The 19084-nt window shown below is 52.0% G+C and overlaps 11 protein-coding genes across 11 annotated transcripts; 4 read left to right on the top strand and 7 right to left on the bottom strand.

Moving 5' to 3' along the window:
• Positions 1 to 435: 435 nt before the first annotated feature.
• Positions 436 to 1797, top strand: CGGC5_v015549 (uncharacterized protein; the record flags this gene model as incomplete). Its single annotated transcript, XM_032032058.1, has 3 exons — positions 436 to 538; positions 736 to 764; positions 832 to 1797. 3 exons carry the CDS (start codon positions 436 to 438, stop codon positions 1795 to 1797), a joined length of 1098 nt encoding a protein of 365 aa, XP_031888457.1.
• A 135-nt stretch (positions 1798 to 1932) lies between these two features.
• On the bottom strand, positions 1933 to 2544 carry CGGC5_v015548 (uncharacterized protein; the record flags this gene model as incomplete). The annotated part of the gene is made up of 2 exons (XM_032032057.1): positions 1933 to 2199; positions 2272 to 2544. 2 exons carry the CDS (start codon positions 2542 to 2544, stop codon positions 1933 to 1935), a joined length of 540 nt encoding a protein of 179 aa, XP_031888458.1.
• A 661-nt stretch (positions 2545 to 3205) lies between these two features.
• CGGC5_v015547 (NAD-dependent protein deacylase) lies at positions 3206 to 4264 on the bottom strand (the record flags this gene model as incomplete). Its single annotated transcript, XM_032032056.1, has 1 exon — positions 3206 to 4264. The coding sequence occupies one exon, from the start codon at positions 4262 to 4264 to the stop codon at positions 3206 to 3208; it is 1059 nt and encodes a 352-aa protein (XP_031888561.1).
• A 641-nt stretch (positions 4265 to 4905) lies between these two features.
• On the top strand, positions 4906 to 6639 carry pdcA-0 (Pyruvate decarboxylase; the record flags this gene model as incomplete). The annotated part of the gene is made up of 1 exon (XM_032032054.1): positions 4906 to 6639. One exon carries the CDS (start codon positions 4906 to 4908, stop codon positions 6637 to 6639), a length of 1734 nt encoding a protein of 577 aa, XP_031888562.1.
• Positions 6640 to 6727: 88 nt separating this feature from the next.
• CGGC5_v015545 (uncharacterized protein) lies at positions 6728 to 7455 on the bottom strand (the record flags this gene model as incomplete). The annotated part of the gene is made up of 3 exons (XM_032032053.1): positions 6728 to 6903; positions 6963 to 7006; positions 7130 to 7455. The coding sequence occupies 3 exons, from the start codon at positions 7453 to 7455 to the stop codon at positions 6728 to 6730; spliced, it is 546 nt and encodes a 181-aa protein (XP_031888459.1).
• Positions 7456 to 8400: 945 nt separating this feature from the next.
• Positions 8401 to 9726, top strand: CGGC5_v015544 (uncharacterized protein; the record flags this gene model as incomplete). Its single annotated transcript, XM_032032052.2, has 1 exon — positions 8401 to 9726. One exon carries the CDS (start codon positions 8401 to 8403, stop codon positions 9724 to 9726), a length of 1326 nt encoding a protein of 441 aa, XP_031888460.2.
• A 134-nt stretch (positions 9727 to 9860) lies between these two features.
• bznB (Benzaldehyde lyase) lies at positions 9861 to 11964 on the bottom strand (the record flags this gene model as incomplete). The annotated part of the gene is made up of 5 exons (XM_032032051.1): positions 9861 to 10004; positions 10053 to 10474; positions 10530 to 10887; positions 10940 to 11808; positions 11856 to 11964. 5 exons carry the CDS (start codon positions 11962 to 11964, stop codon positions 9861 to 9863), a joined length of 1902 nt encoding a protein of 633 aa, XP_031888462.1.
• A 1700-nt stretch (positions 11965 to 13664) lies between these two features.
• Positions 13665 to 14621, top strand: CGGC5_v015542 (uncharacterized protein; the record flags this gene model as incomplete). Its single annotated transcript, XM_032032050.1, has 1 exon — positions 13665 to 14621. The coding sequence occupies one exon, from the start codon at positions 13665 to 13667 to the stop codon at positions 14619 to 14621; it is 957 nt and encodes a 318-aa protein (XP_031888463.1).
• Positions 14622 to 15124: 503 nt separating this feature from the next.
• Positions 15125 to 15749, bottom strand: AAED1-0 (Thioredoxin-like protein AAED1; the record flags this gene model as incomplete). The annotated part of the gene is made up of 3 exons (XM_032032049.1): positions 15125 to 15209; positions 15271 to 15497; positions 15552 to 15749. The coding sequence occupies 3 exons, from the start codon at positions 15747 to 15749 to the stop codon at positions 15125 to 15127; spliced, it is 510 nt and encodes a 169-aa protein (XP_031888461.1).
• Positions 15750 to 16203: 454 nt separating this feature from the next.
• On the bottom strand, positions 16204 to 16749 carry CGGC5_v015540 (uncharacterized protein; the record flags this gene model as incomplete). Its single annotated transcript, XM_032032048.1, has 1 exon — positions 16204 to 16749. One exon carries the CDS (start codon positions 16747 to 16749, stop codon positions 16204 to 16206), a length of 546 nt encoding a protein of 181 aa, XP_031888231.1.
• Positions 16750 to 17690: 941 nt separating this feature from the next.
• On the bottom strand, positions 17691 to 18615 carry CGGC5_v015539 (uncharacterized protein; the record flags this gene model as incomplete). Its single annotated transcript, XM_032032046.1, has 3 exons — positions 17691 to 18243; positions 18326 to 18421; positions 18479 to 18615. The coding sequence occupies 3 exons, from the start codon at positions 18613 to 18615 to the stop codon at positions 17691 to 17693; spliced, it is 786 nt and encodes a 261-aa protein (XP_031888284.1).
• Between the last annotated feature and the right edge of the window lie 469 nt (positions 18616 to 19084).

Genomic DNA, 19084 nt, shown 5'->3' with positions numbered 1-19084 from the left:
AAGGGGATCCTATAGCCATAAAGTGCGTATGGTTGAGGATGTCGTCATTTGTCTTGCGTGATGGACGCTCTATATGGGGACTCTTAATCGCCGTATAGATTTGAAGCTTGAGGGGAACCTTTGAAACGATTCTAAGTGAATAGATCGTATACTCTTCGCCTGGCTTCCTTAGCACGTTAAGTCGACTATGAGGGGAACCTGATTGAACGTCCAGTCTGGCCGTTAACCTTTCGCCTATAGCTGAAGAACGTCTCTTCTGTAGAAGACCTTGCTGATCTGCGGGAAACGAGTGGTTGTGAAGTTAACCACTGATCAGTGTTGGTTTCGCAGGGTGAATACAGCGATATCGCGTACTTTGACGAATAACTGTATGGATTGATTGGCTTGATGTGTGTTGAAGGGAAGAGTCTCCAACGGGTGAAGTGAGGCCTGGTTATGGCCGTCAGCCACGGACCGCCACACCACTTGCCACAGCTAGATTCCGACGTGTTATTCCGACACATATCGACCGGGGTGCCAGAGGCTGCGCGTCTCTGTGGTAAGAAAAGCGAGCTCACAGCAGCGGGGATGACCATTTTGACCAGGCTGTACGCAATCTACCCACACTTTTGGCTTTCTGTCAAATCACACATTAAAAGGACACATGTGGTATCTGTTGGTGGTCGCTTAAACCGAATCGTGCCGTCGAAATGTAGTTGTAACATCATGTGACGCTCATCTTTCTCTTTGCATCAGCAATTCCCGACCGATGCAAGCAAATCTATGTGAGTCAACTTTGCGGCACTTAAGCGTTTCCTGCGAAAGTACTAAGCTTACTGTATGAGGTAAAAGACATCGACCGACGACATGCAAACCTTCAAACTTGACCTTCCTGGCAATACGTCCATTTCTGGTCGTCACAACATCCCGCCGCGAGGCCCTGGGCACTCGCGACCCAAATACTGCCCCCTGATTGTTGGCCTTCATGGGGGATGCTATTGCAGCGGATACTTCGATGTCAACGAGTACAGCGCCAGACATATGAGCTCAGGTACTGGAGTCCCATTTGTTGCGATTGACAGACCAGGATACGAACAGACAACCGCGGTCGGCAACATTCCCGAGACCTCATCTTTCCAAGAAGAATGGGGCAAGCTTCTCCATCAACAACTTCTACCGGCAATTTGGAAAGAATTTGGCGTTGCCAACGATTGTTCTTTAATCGTCCTTCATTGCCATTCCTTGGGCACCCCTGGAGCATGCGTCGCTGCAGCACTCCACGCGAAAGAGACGTCGCCAGCTTATCCCCTCGCCGGCATCAGCATCTCAGGTTTTGGGAACGGAACCAAGAATTTCCGCGATCCTAGTTCTGCGCGCATAGGAGATAATCCACCGGAGTTCTTCACTATACCGAAAGAAGCGAAAGATGCCATCATGTTCGTTCCCGGAGGAGTTGACCCTGCAATGTTAGAGAACACGGCTATTCTTGACCGCCCTATGCCATTCCGCGAGATCGTCGACCTGTACAGCAAGTTCTTGGCGACTTGGAACGAGAGATATGCGGCCGAAATCAAGGTTCCCCTGTCTATTGGCCTCGCCGAGCGTGATGGGCTGTGGTTTGGAACAGAAAAGGACCTTCGAGAGTATGCGGAGGCTTTCAGTGGGAGCAAGAAAGTCGACGCTAGTCTCATACGCGGAGCACCGCACAATCTGGAGCTTAGCTACTGGTCTCAAGGCTGGTATGCTCGTGTTTTCGGGTTTGCAATGGAAGTTGCGACTTCTCACGTCGTTGAAAACGACCAGGCTACGAAGAGCTGAGATATATTTGGATGAAGGACCACCAAGTAGAACTTTGTCAACAAATGAGAGATAATTTGTGCATAAACTTTCCTTCTAGATTTCCATTCCCGTATTCGTTTTGCTCATTAAGTTCGTGTTCTCATCTCTTTCTCATCATGAATGAATACGCACTCTCCACCACGCTAGCACTCCAAAGCCGATGACGGTGGATAGGGCTGCTCCAAGTAAAAGGCCAGGATTATTCGGTGATAAAGTAGTGGCGATATCTTCCGAGGCCGTCCGCCTCTTCGAGATTTCGGTACTCGAAGGAAGATCAATCAAGTCGGGCTCGGTCTCCGCGCCCGGAATTGGGCAGGAGTCCGACTCCGGGACCCAGACTTTGCCAGCCGCACGACAGGCGACGCGCCTTGCGCGGTAATCCTTGACAGTACCACCATCGTCAGCAAGGGGTCCGGACCGGGGAAGTGGGTTTCCATGCGAGTGAGCCCATACCTCCAGACATTCTGTAATATCTCTGACAAGGTTGCTGGCCTTGTGCGGAGCAAGACCCTTGGAGATGAAGAATCCGAAGACGTGATTCGGGTGCATGGAATGCAGCTCAGCGCCGTTCCACAGGCAGACGAAGGAGATGGATCCATCGACAAGGTCAATTTTGCGGTGCCTCAGGAGCTGGAGGAGCCAGAGGCGCACCCGCTCTGGAGAGGCGTTCTCGCTTGGCACGCTGGCCTTTAACGCCTGCAGCGACTTCGCGTGGGCCACCTCCATCTTGATTCGCTTATATGTACGACTTCTTGTACGTTTACTCAGCTATCGTGGCCTTGATTCGGTACTGAGAGCCGTGATCGTTCACCCTGTGATGATGGGTCGTGGTTGTGTTTCTTTCAGGCCAAAAAAAAGTCGCCAGATGTCGGTGTGCCCAAAGACCCCGCGTCAAGTGGATATTTCGCACCGCAAACGAGAAAACCCATGGCGGCTACGGGCGAGGTGCATGAGATGGTCGAGCCGTCGTTCTTCTTATTGGCAGTTGAACATCTCACCGCCAACCCCCCTGTTTAGCTCTCCGGGAGACCCCTCCGATTCATCCGGAAGTGGACCGGGTCCACACCGTACCCATGCAACCTTACAAACAGCCCTGGTCTTTTGAAATCAGCTTCACGGGCATTTTGTGCACAAGTTGTATTACAGCTCATGCAAACCGTCTTTGAAACAGGCTCGAAGAAATGGAGATTACATACAAATGCTCCCCCATTTGCCAAGTATCAAGAATCAGCTAGTAATTCTGCCAGCAACATTTTGGGCGCGTTGTGCGTCTCCACTTTATATGATGATCACTTCACTGTAAAGAATAGCATTTCGACTAGGTTGGAATTCATTGCGGATCGTTGGACGGGCTGGGTAGGCATATGCTGAGACCTTTCCGAATATCCTACGTCTCATTTTCGCCAACAATAGGCTTCAGTAACTCCGGTAAAACGACAGCGGCGTCGCCAACAAATACCCAATCCTGGTTCGGTCGAATACCCTTTGCATCGTCTGCGTGGATGTTGATGACTGCAACTCTCGCGCCTTTCTTCTTGGCCATCTCGGCATACCCAGCAGCGGGCCAAACGGAACTGGAAGTGCCTATAACAAGACAGAGATCGATAGGCGCAGGCTCGTCAAAGATTGCTTTAGTTTCTTCCACTGTTTCGACGGCCAGAGGCTCGCCAAACCATACGACGCCTGGCCTGAGGAGGTTCGTCTTACACTTGGGGCATTGCGGTAGGTCTGATTTGGCCAGCCCGGACGTCAAACGGACGTTGGCAACTGGGTTGACGGTGAGCTGTTCCGGAGGCTTGAGGGCAGTCAAGTCCTGGATGGTTGGTGTTTCCTCTTTGTATTTGTCCCCAAGGATCTGTGCATGCTTCCGAGCGATGCCGGCAAGAAGAACCGGGCTGGCCTTTGGCCTGTTATTGGGGTCGATGCTTCCCATAGCCGCATGCTCGTCCTTGGAGGGGTCAAGGGCTGGGGTAAGAGATGTCTCAAAGTTGTCACGCTCGACATACCCGCATCCCTCCTTGTCGAAGCAAGACAGCGTGAAAAGATTCCCATGCAGTTCTTTCATCTGATCAGCCGGATGCCCGGCAAGCTGACTCAGGTTGTCGACATTTTGGGTGAGAGTGATGAAGCCTGGGACTCGGCGGGCAAGCTCAGCCAAGGCGTAGTGAGCTGGGTTGGGTTTCGCACGAAGTGCTTCCTGTCGACGATAGGTGTAGAACTGCCAGACCATGCCCGGATCGTGTCGAAACCCGGCGGGCGATGCGACTTGTGTCATGTCCTGGTTCGTCCATGGTCCACTGGCTTGTCTAAACGTCGCCAGACCCGAGGCTGCCGAGAGACCTGCACCGACGATGGCGACGATGCGCTTCGATTGTTTGAGTGTCCCATGAAAGTCAGCGACCGCTGCCGGGTCTAAATTGCTCGATGTGGTAGTTGAGGTAGACATGTCGGCTTAATTAGTGTAAATCAAGTTTCGACTCAGAGCACATCAGTGAGAGCAGCAGGGCATTTTATGGTACCGTCTGGTGTTGGTTGCCTAGTCCGAAGGCAACCAGGCGGCTAAGCTCTGCCTAGCCCCCATGTTACTCATGGCGCCAACAACATACCTAGGGGCGACCGACAAATCGACGGTGAAGTCGATGAAGTTTTGTACATCGTGCACCGTATGAGACTGCACCTTCATCTCATCTTCATAATTGAATCTCAAAGACAGATTTCGTTATTGTCACTAAGAGGTCTTTGCCCGGGAGAATTCGACCAATAATGGAAACAAAGGCAAAAAGAAAAGGGGGGAGGTGAAGGCTAATGACACTCCACGAAGCCCTCCATTTTCATAGCCCGGGAAATCAAGTGATATCGCGAAAGTCAAATACCCGCCCTTCAGACATGGCAATTGGTTCTTCGTCAACAACAAACCCCAGATCAGCAATGACGTCATTCGATGGAGTTTTGTCTTCTCCAGCCGATGTCGGCATGGGTACCTGGTATTGACCACAATGCTGACAGTTGTCCGATCTTGCCCCTCTCTGTCAATGAGTTGAAGGCTGCTCCGAAACATTGTTCCTCAATACAGACGAAAGCACCGACATGCCGCTTCCCCAGAGGTTGCCGCTCGCACGCTATCTTTTCACGCGGCTTTCCCAACAAAATGTCAAATCCCTGTTTGGTGTCCCAGGGGACTTTACCCTGAGGGCACAAGACTACGTGAAGCCTGCAGGTCTGAAGTGGATTGGAAACTGCAACGAGCTCAACGCCGGATACGTAGCCGATGGCTACGCGCGAACGCAGGGTCTTGGCGCCCTGATGACTACGTACGGTGTCGGCGAGTTGTCGGCCCTAAACGCCATCGCGGGCAGTTATGCGGAGCATGTGCCCGTTGTGCACATTGTCGGCACGCCTGCGACGAGATTGCAGAAGAGGATGAGCCACATGGCGGAACACGAGCAACGATACCTACACCACACGCTCGCGGACCCAACTAGGTTAGACGTCTTCAGTGAAATTGCTGCAAAGGTCACGACTGCACAGGCGAAGCTTGACGATGCGAACACAGCGCCGGAGATGGTGGATTGGGTTCTCGGCGAAGCTAAACGGCGTAGTCGACCTGTTTATATCGAGCTTCCTAGCGACCTTGTTGGAGTAGAAGTTGACGCTGCTCGGCTTGGAGACGATCTACAGGTTCCCGAAGTTGGCACGAGACACGCTACGAAAGAACAAGCTCACATCCTATTGAACCGTTTGATGTCTGCGAAACAGCCGCTGTTATTAGTGGATCGCGGGATGGGGATGCAAGAGTTTCGAGCGGAGATCAACAACTTCATCCGGGAGTCCGGCATCCCGACGCTCAGTCTACCTTCCGGGGCCGGCATGGTGGACAACGACATTCCGAATTATTATGGTGTACATTCTGGACCTGTAGGAGCAGTTGACACGCTACCCTACTTGGCGACGGCCGATGTTGTGCTGGCTTTGGGTCCTATGTTCTCCGACACCCAAACATTGGGCTGGCAGGTTCTTCAGGAGCCAGCGAAAACCATCGTCCTCGGAAAAGACAACATTGATGGAGTGACCGTCGATACCAGAGCTGTTTTGACCAACATCTGTGGTAGCCTTCGTCAAGAAGGACTAAGAATACCGGGAGCGGAGAACGAAAAGGTACAGCTTCTCGGCGACTGGCGCAAAGTGTCAAAGCCCTTAGAAGAACGGGAAGACAGCCCGATCACACAGACAGGACTCTATCGACGGCTCAACAGATACCTGCAGCCCTACGATACACTCATCCTCGGAAACGCAACTCCCATCATCGGCGGCCGTGACATGGTCTTGCCCTATGGTGCGCGTGCAGTATCGTCGGGCATGTGGTTCTCCATCGGCCACATGCTGCCTGCGGCACTGGGCATCAGTCTTGGATATCGCGACAGGGCAAAGCAGGGACAGACCATCTTGATTGATGGAGACGGCAACATACAAATGACGGTGCAGGAGATCAGTACCATAGTCCGAGAACGGCTGGACATTACAATCTTCGTCATACAGAACCAGGGATACGCCTATGAACGACTCATCCACGGATTGGATGAGCCCTACAACGACCTGGCGCCGTGGCGGTATCTTGACGCGCCTAGGTTCTTCGGGGCGCCGGAGGATTATCCTGTGCAGTGTCATCGGATTGAGACATGGAGCGAGCTCGATAAACTCCTGGACACGGAGAGTTTCCGTGCCTCAAAGGGATTGAAGCTCGTTGAGCTGGTACTGGGCAAGTATGATGTGCCGGAGAAGTTTAGGCAAGTCTTCAAGAGTGCCGGAGAAAATCTTGGATGATGAAACAAGAAAAAGCCAAAACAGCTTGCTAGTATTTTACAATGAAATATCTTACAGTTCGTCGCGTTTTATCATGATTCGACTCCGACTATACCACTCTGGCGTTGATAATTTGACCGGGAGTCCTTGGCTTCTCATTGTAAGCCCAAGAGTCCACGCCAGAAGTCCCCCATCGCCTCCACCAGCGGTAGCCGTATGACTGGCCCTTTTTCGCTGTCCAGTGATTATTGGGAGCTTTGCGGGTTTTGGGACGACCGTGGAGGCCTGGATACTTGGGATTAGCCATGGTTGCAAGTGCCGACGAGCGAAATCAAGGAACTCACATCTTCCTTTGTACTTGTTGGTTGTCTCCCTTTTGGTGAACTTGCTGCAGATGGTGCAATATTTCAGATCCCCGGCCCATTCCCGAAGCCTTTTGTACAGAGGGCATGTGATGCACTCGCAGTGTGAGCACCATTTTCTATGACAAATTCTATGATCAGGAGGATACCGTGGGCAGTACCACGGCTCGGCGCAAGTCTCTCGGCTGTGTAGGAAGCAATGATGGCGGCGTCGACGGTGCATGTAGGGGTGATAAGCGACGTCGCCAATGGGTTGGCCGCATGCAGCTAGCCGTGGCTGTTCGGTGAGGGATACGTCGCAGGAAACCAAAGAAGGTTTGGCGGGAATTAATGATCGTGTGAGGCCTCGGAAAAGATGCGATGTCAGAGAAAGACAGACGAGGTCATTTTGCTGGCAGTAGGAGAGAATCTCGTGTAGGATCTCGGGAGGGCCCTGGGTGAGGAGACAGAAGGATGGTTGTGATGATGTGCCCATGGCGGTCGTGGGCTGTAGCTGAATCACCGACTACAGGAGACAGTAAATAAGAATGTGTTGACATGTCCAGACTTGGGTGCCATTTTCAACAACATGAGTTCTTGCCGTTTTATAGATTCACGTCTTCGTCGTTGCTCGGAGGAATTCACAAGGATTTGGGACTTTGGAGAGAGGCGCCAGGCAACACTCACCCATGTCCGGCCAATGGCGCCGTCGGTGCCTGCCGCTAACGATTCGGCCCCACATCCTGCCTAGACCGGCCGCCACCCGGTGCAGTACGGAAGCTCCAGTCATGTGGCACACAACGTGGAATGGGCTCTTATGCCCAGCACCTCAACGTTGATCACGAAATCCAAAGTCGGGGCATGTCTCGAAGTCGGCTTTTAATAGCCCCCTCCACCTGCCAAATATAGATCCTTCCCGTGCCGCCGAACCAACTCAACTGTGCTCCCCGCAAAGCTCGTCCTGTTGGGGGAAAATAGTATCGCCTACCACGACACCCTGTCAAATTTTGACGGCTTTCCTTTCTTTCGATAACTTCGGCAGTTCCAGTATCAAAATCAACACTGGGCGAATGAACTTGGCTCGTCGACGGCTGGGGTCGTCTTACCTCACCGCCTGCTACCTTCCTCATCTGCTCTCGACAAGCCGACACCACCGGAATGCAGAAGTTGTCTCGGTACACATTGAAAATAAAAGCCGAAATATTCGTCCGAGGAAGGAGTGGCGGGGCGAACATTGATGACGAGGGCTTAATTGGCAGGTAGACCTTGTTGCAAGAGTCACTCATCATCTTTTCTCGTGCCTAGGTATGCTAACAAGGCTGATAGGAACTGTCCCATTTGGATCCCGAACTAGATGACGCCGAAACGGAGAACAACACAATCGTCTTCGCCAGACACTGATTCACGCGACACGAAACCCGAGTATCTGTTTTACAAGAGCATGAGAGATGGCATTCCCAGTTTCGACGTCTTGGCCATGTCCCGGCGCAACCTTCACAAGAGGTCTGCCGTGCAACAAGTCAGCATAGGGAACATCGTTCCAATCACAAAAGAAGGAGTTTACATGCATAACCTCGACAGCATTATACGCGAACTCAGATCGCTTGCTAGGGTCACATTCCGCACTAGCAATCTGGTGATATCCGAGGCAAGAGCTTGCTTTTCACCGAAGACATGTGGTTTCCTTGCATATAGATCTGAGGACGGCCTGCAGATCCTTAAGCTTTGCCTAAGTGGCGATAAGCTTCGACCTCGTCGCGCTGCTCTCAACGACTTTGGGCTATGCTCACGCAAGTGGACTAAACACGTCAAAACCCTTGCGCAACTCCTCGACATTAACATGCGAACCTTCTACGACGGTCATGGGCGCCAGGCTAGGGAGGAAGATAGAGGGAATTGGGCAGCGGATCATTGCGAGAAGAAGCTGGCCGCCTTTGCTGTACACGCATTTCTTCAGCACTACCAGATCCTAAGAGATCAAATCACTCTGCAGACTCTAGCTCAGCTAAAGAACTGCCTCGAACTTGAAAGGACACCGCCGCTGGAGTTGGAAGTCCATGTTTCACGAGGGCCTTGCGGTATGCCAGAACGCCCTGGGACCTGTGTCAAGTTTGTCGAGAGACTCGGAAAAGCCTGCGGTATCAGGTTTAGTATCATCTTTTTCGAGGACGGCGACAATCTTATTGTCGGCGAATCTCTACCGCTGCAAACACGTTGCCGCACAAAGAAACTCAGAAGCGACAGAATTGCTGGCCCAGTAGATGTGTACGACTCGGAGGAAGAGGATTTTCTGTTGGAATTTCCAGGAAACCTGGCAGGTATCTCGCCTAATGATGCTTGCGACACAATGACGGATGAAAACCAAGAGTCCACCCAAGTTGATGACCACGAGGTCATTGACCTCGATCTGGAGACCATCCCTGTACCCGGCACGGCCTTAGAAGTGTCACACGAGTCTAGGGGTCCAGAGAAGAGGGTCAGGGCGAGCCAGCAACTTCACGGGGCAAGAGATAGGACGCCTAGAGCCCCCACAGCCAAGAGACTAAGGGGAAATGCCGACCAAAGAGGTCTTGAGGTGCAAATCATCGAGAAATACACTTCTTCGGTTCAGATGGATGAACTCGGCTGCCGTCGATTCACCTTTTGTTGGCATAGGGGGTTCCGTCTGTGCTCCTCACCCCTGGGATCTCAGCCCAAGGACGTTTCTTCCTGGATGCAAGAATTGGAGGAACCCCGAGGAGGAAGTAAGCTCGAACGGAGACGATGAGAATTGGCAGCAACAGAAAAGGTTGGCTGGAGGGGGTGGACTCAGGTTCACCTATTTGCAAGTATCGCTCAACATGATGTTGCTATTTCCCAGATTGTAGCTTAAATTTCACAGGAATTCCCTTTTGAACTCAGTCATCCAATTGTTCCGTGACCCTCAACAAAGCTATCATCAGCCTTGCCATTCGCGGTCTTGGGCGTTCCAGCCTTGTAATACGGTTTAGGCACATTGTCATAGTAAGGGATGACAATGATATTTGGGTCATCACTTTGCCCAACCTGGAACTCAAGTCAGCAAATTAGTTTTGACGGAAGACGGTGACGTACCATGGCCTTGGTGGTCGCTTGATATGGCACATCGGAAACGTTGAGATTGAGCAGTCCTGGACTCTTGGAGCTCGACAGACTACCGACGGTCTGCTTCAGCGACTCCAACGTCTTGGAGCCATCACTCTCAGAGCTGTCATCACGATGGACATCGACTACGGCAGATAGGCAGCCGAAGCCTTGCGCGACGACCTCATATTTTACCTTGGGGTTCATCGCAATACAAGGCCGCTGCGGGGTCTTGTCACCGTAGATAATCTCCTGTCCTGCCAGAGACATACCCCAGACGGCGTTGTTGACGATGACGGTGAGGACGTTCAAGTCGTACTTGGCGTACGTGTCAAGCTCGCCGATGTGGAAGCCTGCACTGCCGTCGCCCTGCAAGTTGACAACCAAACTGTCTGGAAAAGCCACAGCAGCACCTGTTGCATATTGTCAGTTGGTGTGTAGAACTGAGTTAGAGGCCGAATGACTTACCTAGCGAGTATCCCCAGCCATTCCCAAGGCACCCCAGGTAACCTGTCGTCACCATGGACAGTCGGGGTCTGGCCTCGTTCAGGCACTGAAGAGCCCATCCGCCAGCCTCACCGCCATCAACACAGACAATGCTGTCTTCTGGCAGCGACTGGAACAACTTCTTGACGGCGTGATATGGATGTAACCTGTTGTTCTCTAGGAGAATCACGGGCTCCTTTTCGTTCGGGGCTGAGGCGACGGCAGAGCTCTTCAGACCCATGGTCTTCTCCACCCAGTCATCTGCTGCTTTGAAGGGCGACTTTGATGCCGCGGCTATCATCGCATCTGCCGCCTGTCCTACGTCTGCGACAATGCCAACCTAAGGACGTCATGTTAGTCAAGATTCTAGCGAGAAAATGAGAGTCTTATACGTCAATAGTCCGAGATCGCCCAATCTCCCCGCCGTCCAGGTCGACTTGGACAACACTGGCTTCGCCTTCATTCGGGATGATCCCGCCACTTCTACCACCCATCAAGAACCCCGTTCGAGCTCCCAACAAGAGCACAAAGTCCGGGACTTGACCGCCGAGGTAGCGCAAGACCGCAAGTTGCGTGGCTGATCCACCAAACAGAGAATGAGAACGCTTGATGGACGTTGAGTACTTTGGCGAGTGGAATATGGGCGTGTTCGTTGCCTCTGCCAGTTTTGTGACGTTTTCAACTGCACTGGCGGCGCCGGTGGAAACAATAATGACAGGTCTCTTTGCGTTCTTCCATAGACCAAGTGCCTTTTCGATGGCTTCAGGGTGTGGAGCAGGGTTCAATGACAAGCCGGAAAGAAGTCCCCCAGACGAAATGCTCTCGACTGGCGTCGACAGCACATCAATCGGAATGTCCACCAAGACCGGTCCAGGCGCGCCCGACGTGGTCGCCCGCCACGCTAGACTGACAATCCGGGGAATCTCGCTGACTTCGGTGATTTGATAACAGAACTTGGTCACTGGCTTCGACAGGGTGACTTGATCATGGAACCCTTGCAGCGCGTTGGTGTAGTCATCGCGGGGCGGAGCTGAGCTGGTAACACAGACCACTGGAGACCGGTCGGCGAAGGCGGTACACAGGCCAGGATAGGCGTTGGCGAAGCCCGAGTTGGCAGTGAAGAAGCAAACACCAGGAACGTTGTTGCCTTTGACCTTTGCCCAGCCTTCGGCAGCCTGCACAGCGACGGTCTCATGTCGGACGTCGATGAGCTTGATGTCGGCCTCAACAGCGGCGACGAGGAAGGGATCGAGATGTCCACCTTCGCACTGTTAGCGCTTCATTCCGAATCACGAACAATGAGAATACCGTGAAGTCCGAATGCTGTAGTTGCACCAAGGTGCGCGAGAGACTGGGCGAGGAGATCACCGCCACAGGCCGTCTGTCGGGTCTTGGGCTGCTTGAGTGGGAACGACATTTTATTTTGAGGGTTGCAAGTGAGATACACGAATTGGTCTTGCGTGAGGCGATATTGTACTTTTGCGGAACCCTCGTGGCAGGAGATCCTTCACAGAAAAATGCCCTCTGAAAACGAGGCGGCTCATTCTTGTTTATGTCGTCACATCATCTGATCTTCATTCAATCTAACCGAACTACCGAGTATACCGGCGTGGTGCTGAGACTAACCCCGCATGGAGGGGTTATTGATTTCCGTCGGTATCCCCAAACACAGTGGCAAGGAGGCCCCTCAAAAGTATGCGTGTTGGTTACATCTGCATGTACGCCAAGGGAATTGTCCTCGTGGCGTTCTTCAAAATAAGCCCCCAAAAAAGAGGCTGCCGTCAGAGCTCAACAACATGTTGTGGGAAAGCTCAACCATGCGAAACCCGAGCGTTCGGTAACAATGTGTTGATTTTGATTACCATGAGAAGAGCATCAGCACATTTCCAAGCGTACATGACACCAATCATGAGTATTTACCACACGTTTCTTGCATCGACATTTGCTCCAGCCAGCGCTGGCTTGTTGACCTCCATCTACGACGGTTTTTGAATCTGACATCCTGCAACGCTGGTACTCCAAATTCTAACTACGGTGGCAATTGGGAAAACTGAATTAATCCCCCTCTCAATGATGTATATTTCTAGGCGGTCCACGTAGATTTATTACCGACCGAGGTGATTATTCAGTGACCTGATATCAGAATTCTTATGTCCAGGGCACAACAGCAAACGGAATGCGGGTAAGATAAGTTTTGTCACTGCCGGATGTTGCCAGAGTCTCAAAAGACAGGCATCGATATGTCGGCAAAGGCAGGTCTCTGAGTCTGTCAGTAAAGGAGCTCAGTCAACATGCCTTGAACTGCACCTTGCACCAGCACCAGAAAGTCAAGCTCAACCGGTCCATCCGCATAGTATGACTGGTATTAATGGAGTTGCTTACTTATATTGCAATGATTTTAACTCTCGAAGGGAAACTCCTGCAGAGCAAGGCTTGTTTATCCAGTCCTGGAGAACTTGAGAACATGCCAACCTTCAGTATTTCACAAAGCAGTCCTAGTTAGTCCCAGCCAATGATCCCAAACATGTTTTCGGTTGTCTCCCCATTAATCCCAGTTTCCATTTCTTTCATCCCCCTTTTATGACTTCCCACCTCGTTCACAACTCCACACTACCCTTGAATTGGCTGAGGCTTGCGGGGCCTTATCATGAGATTTCCTGTCTCAAGCCCGCTCAATCTCAGAATCCAGACGCTCCTCTAGGAAGGGAGAGCATAGCTGGCCTTGGAGAAAATATCTTGCCTTCTGTTTCAGTTGATCTGGGTCTTCCTTCCTTCTCGTTGGCCTCCAGTCCCTCAGACAACACGTCAACAGCAATCCTCCATTTCCACCAGGCACCTCACCTACAACTTTGGAGGGAGCGCCAAACTCTGGATTGAAAAGTAGGAACTCTTGCTTTTCAAGACTTGACGACCAGCAACAGTGGTTTCCCTCCTCTTTCAAAATCTTCATTCCAAACCTAATCTCCTCCTGCGGAAGGCGAATCCCCCAGCTTGAACACCAGCAACTGCTCTCGAAAAGTTTCTGCTCTGATCCAACATTCTCCTCAGAACCTTGAGCCCTCGATTCCGTGCTCTACTTTGCCAAATAACCTTCGCGACTCACTACCTCGTGCAAACATGGCAGAAATGGCGGTCGACGGCCAAGACTGGCGATTTGCAACCACTCAAGCTCCCATGCGGCGCCGACCGAGACTGAACAGCTTTGTGTTCCAGAATATTCCCGGCAGAGCCGGCCCCCGGTCGTTGTCTTTCGACATTTTCCTCCTCATCATCGATCAACTGATTCAAGACGCGAAGGACGAAGAGACCCCGGCTTTGTGGTGCTTCAGCTACGACGCCCGCGTTGATACCAGATTCGTCCTCCGCGATTACGCCAGGGAACACGCCGCACCTGAAACGTACGACAGCCACAAGTGCCGCTTCAACAGCATCCACCTTCCCCTCGAGATCAGCCGGGCCACCCGCGGCCTCGTCCATCAGCACTTCACCCGCCGTCCCATGGTCACGGCAGACCTTGCCCAGAACCTCATCGTCGACGCCTGGGTCCTTACCGAGATTGACAGGTTCAGGCCCCAGTCTACCATGGGCTACGGTTACCCCGACTGCCTGAACAACATCATCTTCACCAACACCCTTCTTCTACCGCCCCCGCAAACGGTTCTGGTACTCAACTGCATCCGCACAATCCACCTCAACACACCTGGCTTCTTCGCCAGCGACAACCCCAGAGGCGTCGGCAGTCTGCTTACCCTGCCCAACCTCAAGAGCATCATTTGCAACGTCGACTTTGGAGGCGTTGTAGAGGATGATCTGAGCCCGCGCTCCCCCGACATCATTGAGATACCCGCGCTGCTTGATTCTTTAACTCAGTGGTGCGACGATCATGAGCAGGCGTTCATGACGATGTGGCCCGCATTCGAGAAGAATGGTGTCAAGATGCTGGGCAAGTGCATCTTTGGCGACGAGCAGCCCATCTTGGAGGTTCTCCGGACGCCGTATGGCATTCGGATTCGGTACCTGAGCCCGGATGCTCGATTCTCTGAGTCTTCCGAGTCGCAGGATGGCGAGAACTAGGTGAGTAAATATCTTGGAGAGTCGGTCTGGTTCCGACAGAGACTGTATCTTTCAGGTTGCAATGCTACATTTGGATCAGGCTTGGAGGACGGGAGGGATCTGGTTCGAAATCGGCAAGGCGTTTGGGCTGGGAGGAATGACTCTACAAGATGGCGTACGAGATCTCGTTTGCTCGTTTCAAAATCAGGATGGATCACAAGTACCTCGGGTAGTTACTTCAAGATGTCTACCATGCCACTGCCTTCTGGGAAGCGAGGTTGAAGTTAGCTTGCTGCAATGGAATACGGGTTTCTACACTTGTCACCCTTGGAGATTCAGGTGTGTAACGAGAAATCAAAGCTTCCCAACACGCCGGTTTATTCACGATACAGTATTGTTGCGATGAATGGGACCGAGAAGCTACTCGCTCGGCTCATCGTCCCCTGGTGTCTGAATCCCCAAAACTGTAAAAAGCTCGTCAACCTCGGTATGATCTCGATGGTTCCGCATTCGATGACACCAAGTCACAACTTTACCCGCCTCACTGGGCTCAAATACGAATTCCCCGCCAACACGCATGGGGTTCCCGGCCAGGAGAAGCTTCGAGAACTGGGTCACGATATTACTGAGCCCGTCTGCAAAGAGCCAGAGCCATCTCTCGGGCGAGTACCTCGTTCTGGCACCCACAGCCGTGGTCTTGGCCATTTCCAGCACATCAAAGAGCATCCCTGTGGGATCTGTAAAGATTGGAAAACGGCACTTTGTTTTCTCTGCATACTCGTCGATGAGAGCGGGCTCGCCGTTGCCGATGATGACAAAAGTGGTGGCTATAGGGAGGGTAGAAAGTAGAGCAGGCGTCGCGGTGGAGGAGAGGAGCTCAATGTACGATTGACATGCCTTTCAACGTCAGTATCTGACACGAATCAAAACAAAAAAAAGACCGGAGCTCACCCCGCAAAAGAAGTGACGGATGAAGACCACTACAACTCTTGAGGATGTTTCCTCCCCGTCATACACCGATCGGAAAAGGTGCGGCTGTTCTTTATGATCCAGGACTTCGATTTCGGCCGCATCGGCAAGGATCTGGGTCGAAGGGAGGTCGTCGGTAACTGGGAGATCCTCCACAGCGTCGAGCTTGCACTCTGCCATCATGAGTTTGGATGCGATGAAATGCGTCTCGCTCAATGTATCATGGGGAGAGACGAGACGTTTGGAGAGGAAGATGAGGTCGTACTTAAGAAAGGGAGTCAGCTGACGGGCGTTGACGGCCTCTTTTCATTGGCGACTTCGAATCTTGGCGCGAGCCAAAGTGCATCCTTCAACTGCCCGCCAAGTTCAGTGACCAAGGTGCCTTGCCTTCCAAGTACCTACGTTGACGTAAGCTAGATTGCGTAAATTCAAAGACGAAAAAAATTGCATCACAAATGCGTCATACTTAAAGTCAAGAGCTGAAGATTCCTCTGGTGTTAATGGATCCATACATGTTCGAAGATTAGTGACAGACGAAACGGTCTCCTGCACCTTTTCCCAAACTAACTCCTCTGTGCGGATTTGCTTTCGTTGATCCATTGCGAAGTTCACCCAAGAAGTGGTGTATCTATGTCTACATCCAACCCTCATGTCTAGATCTGCAACTCTCAAGTCTGCGCCTCAGACTCTCAGCCTCAGCCCTTTCGAGATCCATAATCTCCCAATCGAATTGCTCCTTGAGGACATCCAGGCGCTCGTCGATCGTTCTGCATGTGGACCGGATATTCGCCAAGACCTGACGACGCGAGACGCGGTTGCCTTGACGCAGCTGCTCCTGGCACCAGTTGTGCATATTTCGCTCGATGGCGTTGCTTATGCCATACGCTGCGTCGATGTATCTTTTGTAGACGTTGTATCTTTCTGGTGTCAGACGATGGTATTGAAATTGGAATTCGATCGATCTTATGTGTGGTGTCTTGGTGGGTATCCATGCCTCATGGAATTGCTTAAAGTACACCCGAGGGCACAGGCTGTAGGTCTTGTCGTCTGCGGCCTTCGTCTTGGACGTTGCACTGCTGTTGGTGTCCGCATTGCCACTCACGTTTGTGTTGGCATTGGTATGTATGCTGCTATCAACACAGCCGTTCGTGTGGTGAGCGGAGTTGCCACCGTGGCCCATGTTGGATGAAAAGGTTTTGGTGAATGGGTAGCAATTAATTTCGCTTTGGGTTGGCGATGCTGAGGTATGATGAGAAGGAAAAGCACCAGAATGGATGGAGATGGGAGAAATAAACTATTTTCATGTCCTTCTTTCCATCTTTCAAGTAGACCGAGAGATGAAAATATTGAAACTTTGTTGAAATTTTAATTCAAGGCTGAACCGATCAGGTGTTCAGGCAGCTAGCTACCTTGACGGGCGTCAGGCAAGGTCTTCATTCCAGGTTGTCCACTAAAGGCAAGATCGAGCTCTCCAGGACCGTGAACCCGACTGGTACCACCCAATCTCCACTCAATGGAGAGCACGAAGAGAATTGCGTCAAGACCCAAGAGTTTGGTACGCGAACAAGTATTTGCCTCTTCAGCGCCGGCAGTGGGCAGCGCCACAGAGGTAACTCGGGGACCACTTTCGGAGACACCTTTGCTGTCAGTGGTGAATCGCCCACTGGGTTCTGTGGCCGCTACTTGAAAGAAGACGTGCGAAAGGGTCACCTCGAGGAGCGTTGTGGGGGCATGCAGGTACTCGGATAGTTATTAGCCTTTTGACGGACAACAGGACCTGGAAAGTTTCAAGTAGAGGCAAGTTGGAGATAGAATCCCCGTCAATTCCACCACTGTAGCAAAGTAAATTCTCCCTGAAACGTTCAGCCTGTGAGAAACGGACCAACAACATGACCAACTTGCCCACGGATCGCCAAGTTGATATCTTACAACCCATAACGTAGCCATGCACCCAAGACCCCAACCGTTGCAAATAAAACACCAAATCATCCATAAACCCTGACAGTGCCGTACCAACATTCGCGTGTTTGATTTCAGACAAGAATCGTAGGGGAAAACTCCGACCACTTGAAAGCGGCAACTTCTTGCGCCCTCAGCTAACGTGTATTCCGTAAATGGCTCTCAGAGACAGGCCTCGCACCTTCTATACGTGGCCCTTCCGCCAGATGGAAGAGGAAGCGCCCGACGAAGCGCCCGATGTCCGGCAAAGTATGAGTACGAGCAAGTCTTGGATTCCCCCAAAACTTTGGGCGAGACATCGGTGTTGCTCGACAGGCTCATGGTCTTGATCAAGCGTGGGATTCTGCTTGGAGAGGGAGACTTGTCCTTGGTCGCGGCCTGCTCGGTGTGTGTGACGTCGTTGTCGGCGTAAAACGGATGACCGTTGCCCAACTCGCATTCCTCTAGAAAGAAGATGGGGATCGATGGTCTAGTGCCGGTGCTCTTTGCGCCTTCGGTAGCACCAAGCAGCTCGGAGTACTCATGGTTGGGGTCGGGGGCTGGCGACGGTGTATTGACACACTTTGTGGCATGCCAAAGGCCAGAGTGAATAGATAAGTCGTCAAGGTCCGTCTCCATCTCCGTGATCCAGGTGTCATCTTCATTCTTGCACCAATGGACGCCGTCGTTCCACGAGGTAACTCCGCAGGTCTCATAGGTTGTCAAGAATTCATTGCTGATGGGCAGTTAGTCGTTAGGCACTTGACAGCAACGGGTTCCGTACTGGGAAAAAGAGTGGATGCAAGGAAACAACTCACTTCTTCTCAATCTCAGGCTCGGCGTCAATCTCCCCGCAGCTTTCGCCGTCAACGAAGTTGCTGTCCATGCCGCTGTCCTGGCAAATCTCCTCGGCACTGGCGGGACTCATGATTAGTACACCGGCTCAAGGCGAATTATTCTAGGGGACGTACTCATTGTTCTGAGCATCGACGATATCCCAGTCCATGGCAGTTTCAGGTCGGTCGAAGAAGACAAAGTCATCTTCCTGCTCCGCATCAACGCAAGAGTTGCGGCTGAGGTCAACGAGATGGAGAGAGTTATTCGACATGGCGGCGGTCGTGACTTGTGAGTCGAGAGAATGTAGTAGATTGTGAAGTGAGATTGAGGGAATGAGAGTAGAAAGTTGATCGAGAGTTGAACAGGTCGAGAAGATTGAGTTGCGGGATGGTGATGGAAAGAGAAGGAGCTGTCGACGGCACCTGCTGTATAAAAGGTCTGCACTGTTTGGGGCGGAGAAAGCACTGTGAGGGTGGTCGCAAAGGTCACCACAAACACAGTGTTAAGCTCCCAACTCAGCCAAAGAAGGACCTCACAGCCGGATTCCCAGGTCCGCATCACTTGACGGTCCACGACCATCTTGGTAGATTATTAACACAAGGTCATATTTTAGCAGGGTGAGTGGCAATAGGTACGAAATCCAGAGCTAACCTTCCGCCAGTAACAAATTCACTACGAAAGGGTTGATTTGATTCCCATGACCAAAGTAAGCGTTGATTCTCGCCTGCCCACGCCAAAGG

This window comes from Colletotrichum fructicola, assembly GCF_000319635.2.
Source record: "Colletotrichum fructicola Nara gc5 chromosome Unknown KSG_Nara_v1_contig10, whole genome shotgun sequence".
NCBI lineage: Eukaryota > Fungi > Ascomycota > Sordariomycetes > Glomerellales > Glomerellaceae > Colletotrichum > Colletotrichum fructicola.
This window is presented reverse-complemented; position numbering and strand designations above follow the sequence as displayed.